The sequence below is a fragment of the Chelonoidis abingdonii genome, chromosome 2 (genome assembly GCF_003597395.2).
Source record: "Chelonoidis abingdonii isolate Lonesome George chromosome 2, CheloAbing_2.0, whole genome shotgun sequence".
Classification (NCBI taxonomy): domain Eukaryota; kingdom Metazoa; phylum Chordata; order Testudines; family Testudinidae; genus Chelonoidis; species Chelonoidis abingdonii.
The window spans coordinates 131,757,618-131,772,999 of NC_133770.1; the positions used below are offsets into that span (position 1 = coordinate 131,757,618).

Sequence of the window (15,382 nt, forward strand, 5' to 3'; positions counted from 1 at the left end):
AGCCTGGTGGTTAGAGCACTCATCTAGGGTTTGGACAACACCCCACTTGAGGGGAAGAAAGGATTTGAATATGAGTCTCCCACTTTTTAGGAGGGTGTTCTTGCCACTGAACTATGGGATAGTCTGATGCGGGTGCTTGCTGAAACTGTTCCACTGTGCATAAATACTTATAAGTCATATACAGAAAGAGAATGACTAGAGTCCAGTAATTAGGGCATTCATGTGAGAGACCCATGGTCCAGTCCCCAGTCCTGCTGCTCTTATCGCTCTTTCATTATTTATCCACAGTTTCAACAGGAGATACTGAGGGAGTCCCACATTATACTGGCGGTTATAGCACTCTCTTGGGAGACCCATGTTCATATCCTTTCCCCCGCTGTAGCAGAGGGAGGAATTTAACCCAGCTGAGTGCTCTAACCTGTAGGGTAAAGGTTTTAAGGTGGGCATGACCATATCCTTCTCCTCCAGGTGGATTCCTAAAGGGACCTGTTCTAGTAGTGGTGCTCAGAGGTCACCTACCAGATTGGGCCCTGCATGCAACTGAGGTGGCTGCATGCCCTCTCCCCCTCTTCCCCCCACCCCCAGCTTGTGAGTTGTTCTGGGGCTTAAGCAGGAGATAAATCTCTGGCTGCCTAAAGAATGGCAGCCATGCACTTGCCCAGAAATGTAGATACCTAGGAAACTTTACTCTGAAAACTTAGACACTCAGTAAGTTTAGGCAACTACAGGGTTCAGTGGGAGTTTTGTGAATTGGAGTGGAGCCTAAAGTGGGACTCAAGGTGCGTACACCCCCAGTTTAAGCACCTAAGTCTGGGATTTAGGTATATAAGTAGGTTTGGGCCAAAGTGCTGTCAATAAACAAACTTAAGCAAGCTGGAAACAGAGGAGAATATTCTTAATTTTGTCAGTTATAGTGATCATAGATATTTCTTGTAATGATAGGAGGTATGTTTTCAGACTGATTTTTAAGTTGGCATTGTCCTTTAAAGTATGATGGTGTAATTGAGCAGACTCACCCCTGCAGTGCCTCCTGCTGGTGACTTCCAGGAATTAGCTCAATTTCCAGCCCGGAGCACCCTCTTCAGGCCAGTGATCTGCCTGTCCTCTGGCCCTGAGTCCCTCCCTGGACCCCAGTGCCTCTATTAACTGGATCTCCCCCTCCCTGGGGAACCCCCACCCACTATCCCCACTTTGCCTCTGTTTGGCTGCTGCCCAGTCTCCATCTAGCCCCCATTCACTGGGGCAGACTGCAGTATCAGTCACTCATCATAGGTAAAGAGGTTTAGACCTGCTGCCTTTGCCTACCCCTGGGCTGTCCCCTGCAACTCCCAGTACTTCTTGACCTAATGCTAGGCTGCAGCCTGGGGCTTTCCAGGCAGGAGCTCCCCAACTCCTCTGTCTTCCCCCAGCCCTGCTCCACTCTAGGTACTTTGTCTAGTTCCCTGCAGTTAGGCCCTTCTCCCTCTACCTGCAGAGGGAGAATGTTTGTTCCTGGCTTCCCTGGCCTTTTTATACAGGCCAGCTGTGGCCTGACTAGGGTGTGGCCCAGCTGTGGCCGCTTCCCCAGTCAGCCCAGCTTTTAGAACTGCAGCTGTCAAGCCCTTGCAGGCTGCTTTTTAAACCCCTCAGGGCAGGAGCAGGTAACCAACCTGGTACAGATGGAAATGGGCTTTCTTCAACAGTGACTCCCAAAGACAGCAAATGGGAGCACCCATCATCTAGTTTTCTCCAGATATCTTCTCTCTCTTTTTGCTCTAGTTTATATTCTTTCCTGGAGTAAGGAGACTTCATAAGATCCTGCTGATCCACTAGTCTTCATTAGTTGATTGCATGCAGACTTTTTGGCTGATGGTTCCATTCTTCTGCAACACAGGGCTGTTAATGGTATGGTTATAATCCCCTAACTGCAAGATCCTTTGTACATTCAATCCTCACTTTTTCCTCATCCCTGAGTGTTAAAGACATATTTGTTGGAAGCTTAGGGATTGTCTTCACTGCGGGGGTAAGTCAACCTAAGTTATGCTACTTGGAGTCAACATAGCTTAGGTCAATTTACTCTGATGTCTTCACAGTGCTGAGTCAATGGGAAATGCTCTCCGGTCGACCTCCCTTACTCTTTTTTGAGAGCTGGAGTACCACTAGATCTGCTAAATCAATTGCAGCAGCGTCGCTCTCCCCATAGTGGAGAGCAGCCCTTAGTTTCCATTTACCCTCCCCCCCCCACACACACACGGTTTGTGGGAACCGGTAGTGAGTGAGTCTGGAATGTTTAATATTCTTTATTTTCCATTGTTTCAGCAAGTTAATATGAAGTCTCCTCATCTCTGATCTGCTATCAGCTGGGCTGATAGACCTACTGAAGGAACAATAATCCACACCGTGTAGAGTCAAGCACAGGAGTTTATTACACACAGCGCTGGCAGAGTGTAACTTTGCTTATTAGGCTCAGAGACACTGCAAAACAATTAGTTACAGTAGATTATATATGATGCTCATTGGGCAGAGAGAAGCGACGGGTGGGTTTTCCCAAACTCCTGGATAGGTTCTAACAGCAAGACAAGAAAAGCACAGTAAGCCAATGATCTAAAAGATTACATAATGGTTCCGCCCATGACCCAAATTAACATATTGCTGACACAGGTAATTACCCCCAAACTATGTCTGTTAAAGTGTATAGGTTAAATCCTAATTTTTGGGTCCAGGGGAATGAGGTGGCAGCTCTCTCGGTTGACCAACAGGTACATTCTTAGAGATTTAAAGCGAAAAAGCAGTAATTAGTACTTAACAATTTCACAAGTTTATCCTTGTATTTCTGTGGGCTAGGATTGGCATACATCTGTGAGGGGAGGGTGTCATAACTGAAGTTAATCATATTAGGCCTCTCCCTGAACTTTGTCTAGGATCTGAGGGGTATTATACCACTGTCTCTTCCCTGCATTAGGGAGTAGCTGTAGGGTGACCAGATAGCAAGTGTAAAAAATCAGGACAGGGGGTGGGGGGTAATAAGAAAAAGTCCCTAAAATCGGGACTGTCCCTATAAAATCGGGACATCTGGTCGCTCTAAGTAGCCGTGAGGCCTTTCTCAGCGCTTCATGTGTCTATAACTCAAGATAAGGATGCCCAATTACATTTGGAGTTATACTGACTCCGCTCTCTGACTTGAAACACACAAGGTTATCTGTTTACCCCAGCTTGCTCTGAGCTATGTATTGTTCTCTATTAGGCAGCCCCCATAGCCCAAGCCAAGCTCTGGACTCTGGGCCTATATTGAAAAGTTCTTAGTAGAAACTGTAGTTAAGATCTTGCATCCATAGCTAATGGATTCTGACCCTTCACCTACTAGTCTAGAGTACGCTGCCTCCATATGGGCTCATGGAGCCTTTGCGGTTTACTCAAAAGCTTGCTGTCCAAGCTGGACAGCAGTCTCAGCTCTCAGTCTCTGTAGCAGAATTTTTAGAAGTAGGTGTTTCTGTTTTAAGCCCTGATGCTGCAAACCTGCACATGCTGAAGTTTACTCATATGAGAGGTCTCACTGAAGTCAAGGAAATGTGGGGAAAATGAGAATGTCTAATATTAACAAGGTACAAGCGGTATTTGTGGAAAATACTGAGACAACCTGATGCAGGCACAGTATAGACACGGGGGCCATTCACATGCACAAAATTAGAAGTGCATAAATATTTCCAGAATTAGGGGCCTTATGGATATCCATTTCTGTGCTGGGCCTGCATCAGGATCTGCAGTGCTTACTCCTATATAACAACTAAAATGATGAATCTGCTGTGGAAAATTCAGGAATACATCCAATAAAAGAGAAGGTTAAAGCATGCTTTTTTGACAGTGATCAATGTGGATTAATTTCTTTAATATCTTTTTGTATGTTAGTTTATATGAGCAGTTCAGTTTACCAGTATGAATGTGAGAACATATGCATATATTAAAAGTATAATTTAAATCTGGGGTAGTGATAAGAATAAAGCCTTTTGTCCTTGTTTTCATAGCCCCCAGTCCTGCAACTGGTTCTTTATAGGACTGGGGCCATAATTTACAATGTCACCAGAACTGCTTGATGGAATTACAAGTTCATGTAGAGGTACATTACTGCTTATATTTTAGGGCTATTTGTTTGTATAAACCATAGTTTGTTCTATTAAAACAGGTGTTTTCAGTCCAGTATTTTAATATTATTACTTTGACTCTTTTTCTTTAGGTTTTGCAGGGTGGCTGAGTGGCATGACAATTAATATTTATTCTGATCACATTCTCAGAAATCTGAGAAAACCAGGGGAAACGGGCTACAAAATACCAAGAGGTGAATAGAAAGTTAAGGAATTTAAAATGCCAAAGGAATGTCTCAAAACTTGATTCTGTTGTATTTAAAGGACATAAATTGCTCAGGGACTTAACAAATATCAAGACCAGGAAACCAATAGCAAGAGGATTTTCAAGTATATTTCCTGAAACAAGAAATTGGCTTTATTACTCTAAACGAAGGGAAACTGTCAACTATGCTGCAAACACCCTGCCTGTCTCTATGTAATTGCCTGAGAGCAGAAGGCTGCTTTTGTAGAGTCTAGTGACTAGTCATGACCCAAGGCCTGTTAATATTTGTTGCTCTGCAGTTTTTTTGAGATACTCCACTTCTGCACTGCTTTCTCACAGTTCTTGTTAATGTGTTTATTCACTCTCCTGAGAATTAACACACCTTTCCACTGAATTTTGCAACCACCTTTTGCAATCTTTCCTTGGGCAGTCATTCTTCTTATTTTAATTTTGAGATTGTCCTCTAATATTGACAGTTGTGAATAAAAGCACCCACCCAGGACTTGATTGCAGGCTTGCTATGAAACGATCAACATATAAAGGTTTTGCAAAAGAAGTGAGAGGTTAATTGCTGCACAGGTAGGAGCATGCTGTTTTAAAAAAATATATTTACCTAAATAAAATCAGCGACTTTGAGCCAAAATGTGATGTAAGAATTTTCATGTCAAATGTGTAAGTACTGTGCTTAGCATCCACTGTACTTTTCTGATACCTGTTTCATTTTTATTACTTAAAGAAAACAGTTTTAAAACTTTGTCCCTGATTTTTGCCTCCCTTAAATTGAATAGCATTTGCTCATCTGAGTACTCTTACTGATTACAATAGAACTATCTGAGTCAGTGCTCTCCTAAATGACTACGGGTGTTGAAATCCTTTGATTTATTTTACTTATAATTTCCAGTAGTGAAGAGTTGACTTTCTACAGCTGTGAAATACAATTTGGGACTCTTTAATACCTTGTCTCTTTCACCAGGTGCCACAGTTAAAACAGTAAAGTTGACTATTCTCCTGAGACTCTTTTGTTCCTGTTTCCTAGTGAGGTGTTTTATTTTTAACCAAACTTAAAGCAAACAAATTCTGTGGTTTAAGTGGGTAAAATACTTAGGACTAAAATGTCATTCAGAAGAGTAAAATTGTGGAGAGTTTGGCATAACTTCATTTCTAAGAAAAACAACAAGGAGTCTGGTGGCACCTTAAAGTCTAACAGATTTTTTGGGGCATAAGCTTTCGTGGGTAAAAAACCTCACTTCTTCAGCTACATCTGACTACATTGTAGATACAGACTAACATGACTACCCCTGATACTTAATTACTAAGGTGCCCCACTAGGTTATAGAAATTAAGCACTATATTAATCTGATTAAATGACCCTTTGAAAACAGTATGGTACCATTCAAAAGGCTATCATTTATAAATAGAAGTATCACACTTCTGAGTTCTCATAAATTCTGGCTCTCACATATTTCAAAACTTGGAAGTAGTTAGTTGAATATGTGCTTGTGGGGCTCTATGACCAGATTGGCCACGGCTTTACAGGCATTTGTTGAGGATTTCTAGTAGGCTTTGTGCCAAATTTTCAAGCATAGGTACTAGCAGCATGAGAGAATGACATCTGTATGTGAATAAAGGTGTACTTTTAAGTGAATTGTATATGCAAACATTGGAAACCATACACATTTTGCTACTTTTTTTTCTAATGACTATACAGTGTAACAAGCTGCCAGGGCCCAGCAAACCCTCTCTCTACTTAAGGGTTAATCACAGAAGCCAAATACCCTCCTGTTGTCCCTTCTTCAGCCCAGGGAGCACCTGACTCCATCTCAGCTAGGTCTGATAACTAAACTAAACTAACAAGTGTCCTAAATGGGACAGTCCACTCTGTTAAGGCCTCCTTACATAAAAGTCACTGTCAGCTGGGGAAAAAATTATTTCCCATTGTGAAATAATTCCTCCAAAATACACTGGTAACTCTGCTATTACACAGCTGCACGAATAGTAAAAGGAAAACTGCATTTTGTCGTAGAATTTATGGTTTTTATATAATCAGCAAAGCTTTGTATAGTCTTTATAGCTATTAGGATAGCAGTGGAATAGCTCATCAAAGATCTGCAACCTATCCTGAAAGATGATCCCTCACTCTCACATATCTTGGGAGACAGACCTGTCCTCACTTACAGACAACCCCCCAACCTGAAGCAAATACTCACCAACAACCACACACCACTGAACAAAAACACTGACCCAGGAACTTATCCTTGCAACAAAGCCCGATACCAACTCTATCCACATATCTATTCAAGTGACATCACCTAATCGTATCAGCCATGCCATCAGGGGCTCGTTCACCTGCACATCTACCAATGTGAGATATGCCATCATGTGCCAGCAATGCCCCTCTGCCATGTACATTGGCCAAACTGGACAGTCTCTATGCAAAACAATAAATGGACACAAATCTGATATCAGGAATCATAACATTCAAAAACCAATAGGAGAACACTTTAACCTGTCTGGTCACTCAACAACCAACCTGAGGGTGGCAGTTTTGCAACAGAAAAGCTTCAAAAACAGACTCCAACGAGAAACTGCTGAACTTGAATTGATGTGCAAACTAGATACAATCAACTTAGGCGTGAATAGAGACTGGGAATGGCTGAGCCATTACAAACATTGAATCTCTCTCCCCATGTAAGTATTCTCACACTTCTTATCAAAGTGTCTGTACTGGGCTATTTTGATTATCACTTCAAAAGTTTTTTCTCTGACTTAATTGGCCTCTCAGAGTTGGTAAGACAACTCCCACCTTTTCATGCTCTCTGTATGTGTATATATGTACCATTCTATGCATCTGAAGAAGTGGGCTGTAGCCCACGAAGGCTTATGCTCAAATAAATTTGTTAGTCTCTAAGGTGCCACAAGTACTTGTTCTTTTTGCGGATACAGACTAACACGGCTGCTACTCTGAAACTTGTCCTATTAGTCACTCATAATATATTTTGTATGGTTGCTTGCAAACTGACATGGTAAATTATTACAGGTGTTTTGAAGTCACTGATCAGTCTTATATATCTATAGTCCTACTTTCAGAAATATATGTCAGTAGGCTTTTCATTCACAGTCATAGGAGCCTACTATACCAGCATAATTGATGTTTAGAGTACTCTGTATTATGTGTTGCACCATTATCAATGTAGATATGCTTGTTAACCTTAGAGGAAAAAATTAGGGCCATTTTCTGCTCTTATTACTACTGGGAGTAGTCTCACTAACTTAAGTGGAAGCAAGACTGGTCCCCTATAGCACACACAAATATAAATAATTCAACCATTTTAGAATTTTGTACATACAAAAAGACTTTTTTGTGGATGAACAGTCAGCTTTTTTCAGTGTAAAATAGTAATGTATGTAGGCACAAAAGTGCCTACTGAAACCAGTTAACTTATTTTGTCCACACTTCAGTAATTTAAGAAAATTGTCTGAAAGTTGAGATTTCAGAACTGCTTAGCACAAAAAAACCTCATTCATAGTAGAAACCTTGCAAAGAAGTAATTCTTTCACCACAACTGGGATTAATAAAGGAAATCTAACCAGACTTTCCTGATGGAGCTATTAATACAATTACAGGTACTACTGCAACATTTCTTGCATAGAGTAATAATAATGTGTTGTGTTCTTTAGGAGGATTGTTCGAATATGTAACTGGAGCCAACTTTTTTGGAGAGATTCTTGAATGGTTTGGATTTGCTCTTGCCAGCTGCACTATTGAAAGTGCTGCTTTTGCCATATTCACATTTTTCATCCTAGGTTCCCGGGCACACCAACATCATCAGTAAGTTTTCGAAATTTTAAAATTTCAATCTCCTCCTCTTCACTTTTCTTCTCAATAATCTGCTAATTAATCACAAATTCTAAGGTGTAAAAATATTTCTAGAACATAAAGATGTAAGGGGTTTTTTATATTTAGCCATACAAAAATGTTGACTTTGAAGTATTTTTTCTTTTGATAACTTTACGTTTGGATTACTTAAAGCATTTTTAAATAAAATTTATACTAATCTCATGGAGCTTTTTAAGAAATGGCAGAGAGGGAGAATATCATGTAAAAAAAATAATAAAAGGGCCATTTCCTGAGCAGGTATAAATTGGCATAACTCAGTTGAATTAAGTCAGTAGATGAGGATCCTGCCCAGTGTTACTTAGAACACTTTTCTGAAACCTAAGGAATTTTTAAAATCAAATTTACTCGCAAGTATTTGTTGCTTGCTTACTACTTACATTTCACTCAGCTGAAACAAAAACAATTCTAATTTTCATAGATTCCAAGGCCAAATGGGACCATTGTGATCATCTAGTCTGACCTCCTGTAAAACACAGGCCATATAACTTCCCAAAATAATTCCTAGAGCATAGCTTTTAGAAAAACATCCCGTCTTGGTTTTAAAAGTTGTCAGTGATGGAGAATCCATCACTAGCCTTGGTAAAATGGATGTACTAGCAATTAATATTGGAATACTTGGGATGCAAATACTCCAGAGAAATATCTATGTTAAATCCCTAAAGTAATTCAGTTAATACTGGGCTTTTAAAAAACAGAGGATCGACTTCATAGTTGTGTTTTGGACCCTTTATGTTGCCAGAAAGCAGCCAGATCCGTAGCTGATGCATCCAGCCCGTCCACACTCAGTTGTGACACGGGGGACGTGGAGAGGAGCATAGCTGGAGCATTCACAGTAGCATAATCCCCAGGTGGTACTCGCTTCAGGCTCAGGATCTACTCTATCAGTACAGATCTACCCTGAAAATCAGGGAGCCATAACCAGTTTCCTGGCAGATCCACAACGTAACAGACTACTGGGGTGCTGAAATTACAGCCTATCATGCTGACCAAAACTGTTGCACTGATTTCCTTCTTCTCCCCTCTCAATCTTTCTATATCCATCTATTGTGTCCTGTATTATATTAGTCCCTGCCCCAAAGAGCTTACAATCAATCTTTTTGTTCTTTTTTTGTATAGCACCTCACATTGGGGTCCTGCTCCATGCCTGGGACTCCTTGGTGCTATGGTAATACAGATAATCAAGATGCTCTCTAGTTGCTGACCAAGCGATAGTATATCATGATACAAGCCTAATCATGCAACAACTTTAGAGTAACTTTATGAATGTAGCTATTCCTGTTGAGCTCAATGGAACTGTGCATGTGTAGGTTTGGGGCCATATTTAGAACATGATCATGTAAACCACCAACATTTATGAAGAGTTAAACACTATATCTAGTTGTAACATAAGGTCTGAAAGATTTGTAAAAAATAATTATAAAAAGCTCCTAACCTAACGATAGCATAGCCAATTTCACTTTTTCCTTGCTTAACAGAGTATGTTAATTGTCACTTCTAAGGAACATTAAGTGATTGTTTAAAGCACCCTATAAAGTGAATGAGACATTAGGTAGTTTGTACAAATAACCACTCCAGTCAAACAAGCTATAAAAGAGACATTTAATAAAGTGATATTTTGAAAACTTTTCAGATTAGTTTTGTATCAGAAAATGAATGTTTGTTTGGTTATTTCATTTACCAAAGGTAATTGAAGCAGATATTTATGAAGTCATGGGGAGGTGATCTATCTCCAATTCAACAGGTTAATCATTAATATTTGGAGGATTTTCTTGCCATGCTGTATTAGGAGGAAATCAGCACCAGACAGACCTTTAAATTGTTTTATTTAACTAAAACAACAATGTTATGTATTCTGGATTTTTTCTTCAACAGCAAACATAGAATATTTTAACAAAACAAGCATTTGAATTTAGTTAAACATTCAAGTTTTTTAAAATCAGGTTTGTTTTTGTTAAAATTGTTTTGAACTAAAGTAGTTAAATGAAATATTTAAAAAACAAAACAAAAATTAAATCGACTATGTCAACCAGGTCAACATGAGAAACTTAAAATATTGGGTTCTGCAGGTAACTCAGTCATCTTCACCTTCATTTTCCTGTTTGTTCATAATCTGGAAAAGAAAAACAAGCTTTCCTGCTTTTTCAGGACCCAAATAATTTCTTAATTAGTCCAAAGGAAGAAAATATTCTTTCTACGCTGGCAGAAGAAGCTACTGCTGTTAAAAGTGAGATTATCACTTTATTAGTCTCTGAATCCAAGTGCTTAAGTGACGTCCACCCGTTCACTGGTGTGACTTTCTTTAAAACATCATCAGCAAACATATTTCTTGAATGGTTCACCCTTAGCTCCGAAGTTTATAATAATTGGCATTATGGAGGGATGATTGCTGGATGTCCATGTCATAGCAAATCCTCTTCAGCAGTTAAGGTTTGACGCTGGTACCAAGTATTGAGAACATTTGCAGGAAAATGAGCTGGAGCTAGTGCTTGTCCCATTCATTTTTTTTAATATTTGTAATTTAACTCTGTCATTGCGTATTTCTCTTTTTAAGATCTCAGTCAGTTCCTTCCAAATCTCAACAGCATCAGCAATAAAACTATTTCCCTGCATTTTGTTCAAGGCATCAGGGTACTCAATATGTGTTCAACATTTCTCTTAAGCCCAATGTTGAGAACTTTGGCTGTGACAGGACCATCTATTTTTTCATAAATATCTGCTCCAGTTATCTTTGGTAAATGAAATTACCAAACAATCATTCGTTTTCTGATATAGCTGTAAAACTAATCTGAAAAGTTTTCAAAATAAATCACTTTAAAAATGTATAGTGTGTACCTTCTAAACATTAAACCATCTCTGAGTTGTGAAGATATGTATTGAGGTTATAACAACCAACAGGAATACACTTTTATGTAGAAATCCATGATTAAATTCAGTCTTCCTGGCTAGTGATTTAAATCATGATTTAAATTAAATCCACCCTGCTACCACTGCTCTACACTAGAACTTTCACAAGGTACTGGCACTGTCGAGCTGCAGCGATGTGAGATCAATTGTGGCTAGAATTTCTAAAGCTCAATATGAACACAATCAGGCATGAATAGTTTGCCAAGGCAAATTGCGTAGGATTTTTCCAGTTTCCTCCTACATCAAGCTTTTGCCAACTCCTTCAAAGAAGAAGAAAACTGAATAATCCTTGCCAGTTCCCTTTTGCAAACTTTTTGCACAGGGAGCCTGGTGAAAGGTAGAAAAGGTTGAGAAGAAGGAAAAAGAGTGGCACAGAAGACAAGGAGCAGGGGGATGTATGGAGGAAAAAAACCCTGAATGAAAGAGTGGAGAAAAATTATGGCAAATGATTTATTTTGTGCACTTGACAGTCTTGTGTGTAGTCAGTTTTAATGTTTCCCCATAACAATTACTTAGACCCTGATCCTGCTGTTGGATTTGGTAGTATGAACACCTGCATCTGTGAGGAGACCAGACTAAATCAGATCCCATTTCCCCAGGATGTGCGAGTCTTTCACACAGCAAGAGGGGCAGAAAAATATTTTTAGAACAGGAAAATGTGTTTGTAAAACAAGGACCCCAGGACAGGTGTAGAACCTCAAAACACTTAACTCATTTTTTAAAATTGTCTTGTTTTGAAGTTGATGGTGTCCCTTTTGAGGGTGTAGTAACAGGAGAGCTGACACATCTTTTACAATCAGGGCTTTGGAGCGGAGCCTGGAGCAGTGGAGCTGCAGGTTTTTGCCTGGAGCTAGAGCACCAAAATAAGTCTGGGTCTTTTTCCAGGTTTGGAGATGATTAACCCTCATGGTTTGTTTTGTTTCTCACCAGCAATCTGTTCTCACCAGCAATCTGAATTGGTATATCTAAATTCTTATGAGAGTTCATATAGATCTTACCTAGAGGAAGGTACTATTGTTCCAACCTGTCAGTCTTTCCTCATGTTTCTTGTAGCTGCTCTAAAATCTACCCACTTCTTTCATCATCCCAATGTATCCATCTTGTAATGGAATCTGGGCACTTGCTGTCGTACATTATCTACTTTTTATGATGTTAGGCCACTCACTTGCCCTTGCTCCACACACACCACTCTCATTAATTTGGTTTTGCCATTGTTGGCAACCATAGGTTTGATTTAATTTTTGTAGTCAGCACTCTGATCTCATGAGGATGGATGTGATAATTTTAAAATAGGAGTTCTGCACATGAAGTGAAGCCTGGAGATGTTCCTTTGTAGATTAATCCACTTATATTGCTATAAATGTTTCTCTGGCAGTTTCCTACAATATAGTCTCTTTTGTAGTATTTTGACAATGAATACTAATTCAAGTGACTTGTTTTTTCAGATGGTATCTTGAGAAATTTGAAGACTACCCAAAGGCCAGGAAGATATTGATTCCATTTTTGCTCTGAGGTGTGCATCATGGAGCTGGCTGACTTTGAATGCTGGTGGTTGCTATTCTGAAAATATTCAGTTCACAAACAACTCCCAACAAGTTAGCCTAAAGGTTTTCTTTTAACATTTTCAGTGTCACTTTTGTTGGTTCCTATGACCTCATCAACTGATGGATGAGGTCATAGTGACAGAAGAGTCAGCCATCCTGTTCCTATTTGGAACATAGTGTAATAACTGCCTTAATAAAATAATATCTTCATCACTGGAACTACAGGGATGCCTGTATTGCTTCTTATCCTGCCTCTGCCTGTTGCTGTTTCTGCCTCAGCCGGGCACAATACCACCAAGATCTCATATATTGCACCATGTCAGTGGGTGCTTGTGCGCACTCTGTCCCCACACAAACAGGATTTACTTGCCTCACCCCCCCCGTCTTCCCCCCCACAGATAATCTAGTGCTAGTAGTGTCACTAAATGTAGTCTTTGTACTGAGTATTATGCCTAGCCACTGAGCAAGGAGTAGTGGTGAGAGCTACCCTCAGCCCCCGCACATCTATGCAGGCACAAACAATAGAACACTGTTAACACTACATGCACTACTTATGAGAGAAGCAGTAACTTTGGGAAATAATGGGTTAAGATTTACTTCTTCCTCCAAATTGATAACTCTCTCAGGTACTTTTCAGTGGCTGGCGTCTCAGCCACTTCCATGACATATTCTACTTTCCTTATTTTTTCCATTCTACTCTTTGTTCCGCTTTTTATTTTTCATATGAGAAATATTAATGGTTACTGGTAAAAGATTTGCCTTAATTTTTTGCCAGTTCCCGCCAACATGCCCCTCTGCCATATACATTGGCCAAACCAGACAATCTCTACGCAAAAGAATAAATGCACATAAATCTGATATCAGGAATCATAACATTCAAAAACCAGTGGGAGAACACTTCAACCTCTCTAACTACTCAGTGACAGACTTGAAGGTGGCAATTTTGCAACAAAAAATCTTCAAAAACAGACTCCAAAGAGAGACCGCTGAACTTGAATTAATATGCAAATTAGATACAATTAACTTAGGTTTAAACAGAGACTGGGAATGGTTGGGTCATTACACTAATTGCATCTATTTGCCCATGTTAAGTTCTCACACCTTCTATGGGTCATCTCGATTATCACTTCAAAGGTTTTTCTCCTGTTGATGATAGCTCATCTCAGCTGATTGGCCTCTTACAGTTGGTATGCATACTTCCACCTTTTTATGTTCTCTATATGTATAAATATCTCCTGTCTGTGTGTTCCATTCTATGCATCCAAAGAAGTGGGCTGTAGCCCACGAAAGCTTATGCTCAAATAAATTTGTTAGTCTCTAAGGTGCCACAAGTACTCCTGTTCTTTGACATTCTAATGACTTTTAAAGTTTACTTTCGGTATCTATTTCTGTTTTAGGAAGGTTAGGGTCTTTGACGCTTAGTTTTGGATAGTACTGTTTTCTGGCTTGCCTATAAGAACAAACCTCACCACCTAAGAGCTACAGAGAATTTTTCAAAAATGTTTTTACTTCTTTATAATAAGTGCATGGATGACATCTGTTTTCCAAAGAGAACTGGATTTTTGAATACGTGTTTTTACCTTAATAATGTCATGTCTGTTCTCCTTTCCTAGATTTGCTGAAGGACCTCTGTGAGCTCACAGTAAACATTCATGAGAGTTCCAGTACCTTAACTGAAAGAGTGGGGCTGTTGAATCTTAAACAGATACTTAATTGCTGGGTTTTAAATAGGGACTAAAAGTAGATGGAATTTTAAATAGTGATTTAAAAATCCCTTCTCTTCCCAATTGCTCAGCTTTGTCTCCTTTCTCTTGTGATGTTCCTACTTCTCCAGTCTCCATTGTCTTTTACAGTAGATAAGTCCTGAATCTTTAATGTAAAAAACAAGCAGAAAATGTTTAACAATTTTTTTCTTTATATAAATCCTAAGGAAAGGCACAAGCCCAGTTTCTCTTTTTTCGGTGGGGTCAGGGTAGGAGGGTTGTTTTTGTTTTCTTTGGAAGTTACCTTTTAAATAGTCTCAATATGCCTGGACACTTTTAAGTGCTGCTTTGAAGACAAACAAAGCTTAGCTGTATTGCCTTCTTTAAAACCTTATCTTAATTCCAACATCATTTGAGGCTACCTGCCTCCCATTTTGACCAACAAGGCAGCCTTTGCCTATTTGTTTATTGGATCTTCTGGGGCTGTGTTTTCTTCGTTAGGTCTGGCAGGGAGGTGGCCAGTGTCAAAAAATTAGGGACAAACTGCCAATAATATCCCTCCAGGCCTTAGAACTGCTGTACTTATTTTCTGGTTTTAGGGATAGGGTAATCCCTTCAAGCCTGTAGCTTATCTATCATAGGGTGTAATTTCCCCCACCCTACCGTACAGCCTAGAGAAGTCATTTCTCATTGCCCTGAATGGCACTTGGCTGGATTCGCCGTGTGGCCTGCATCTAGGTCTGTAGTACTTGGGTTAGATGCCATATGTGGTCTTCCCAGCTGCGCTATAGAGGTTATCAATGAATGCTGCAGGATATGAATTGTGGGGGCTCAGTACCTGGTTCGTGAGCTGCTGGAATGTAGCCGCAGACCCATGTAAACTGAAAAGCATCACTGTAAATTGAAAGAGGCTGAATGGCATGGGAAAGCCTGTCTTTGCTCGTGAGGTAGGTGTCATGGGGATCTGCCAGTACCCCTTGGTCAGGTCCAGGGTGGAGATAAATTCTGCG

At 39.8% G+C, this 15,382-nt stretch overlaps 1 protein-coding gene across 1 annotated transcript in view; it reads left to right on the top strand.

Annotated features, from left to right (window-relative positions):
• Nucleotides 1–12,965, top strand: part of SRD5A1 (steroid 5 alpha-reductase 1) — a 40,854-nt gene extending 27,889 nt beyond the window's left edge. Inside the window, exons 3-5 of the mRNA XM_032795122.2 lie at nucleotides 4,211–4,312; nucleotides 8,002–8,152; nucleotides 12,571–12,965. Of these exons, the coding sequence (XP_032651013.1) occupies nucleotides 4,211–4,312; nucleotides 8,002–8,152; nucleotides 12,571–12,637 (320 nt within the window). The 3' untranslated portion in view covers nucleotides 12,638–12,965. The remainder of the gene's footprint in view (nucleotides 1–4,210; nucleotides 4,313–8,001; nucleotides 8,153–12,570) is intronic.
• Nucleotides 12,966–15,382: the final 2,417 nt, after the last annotated feature.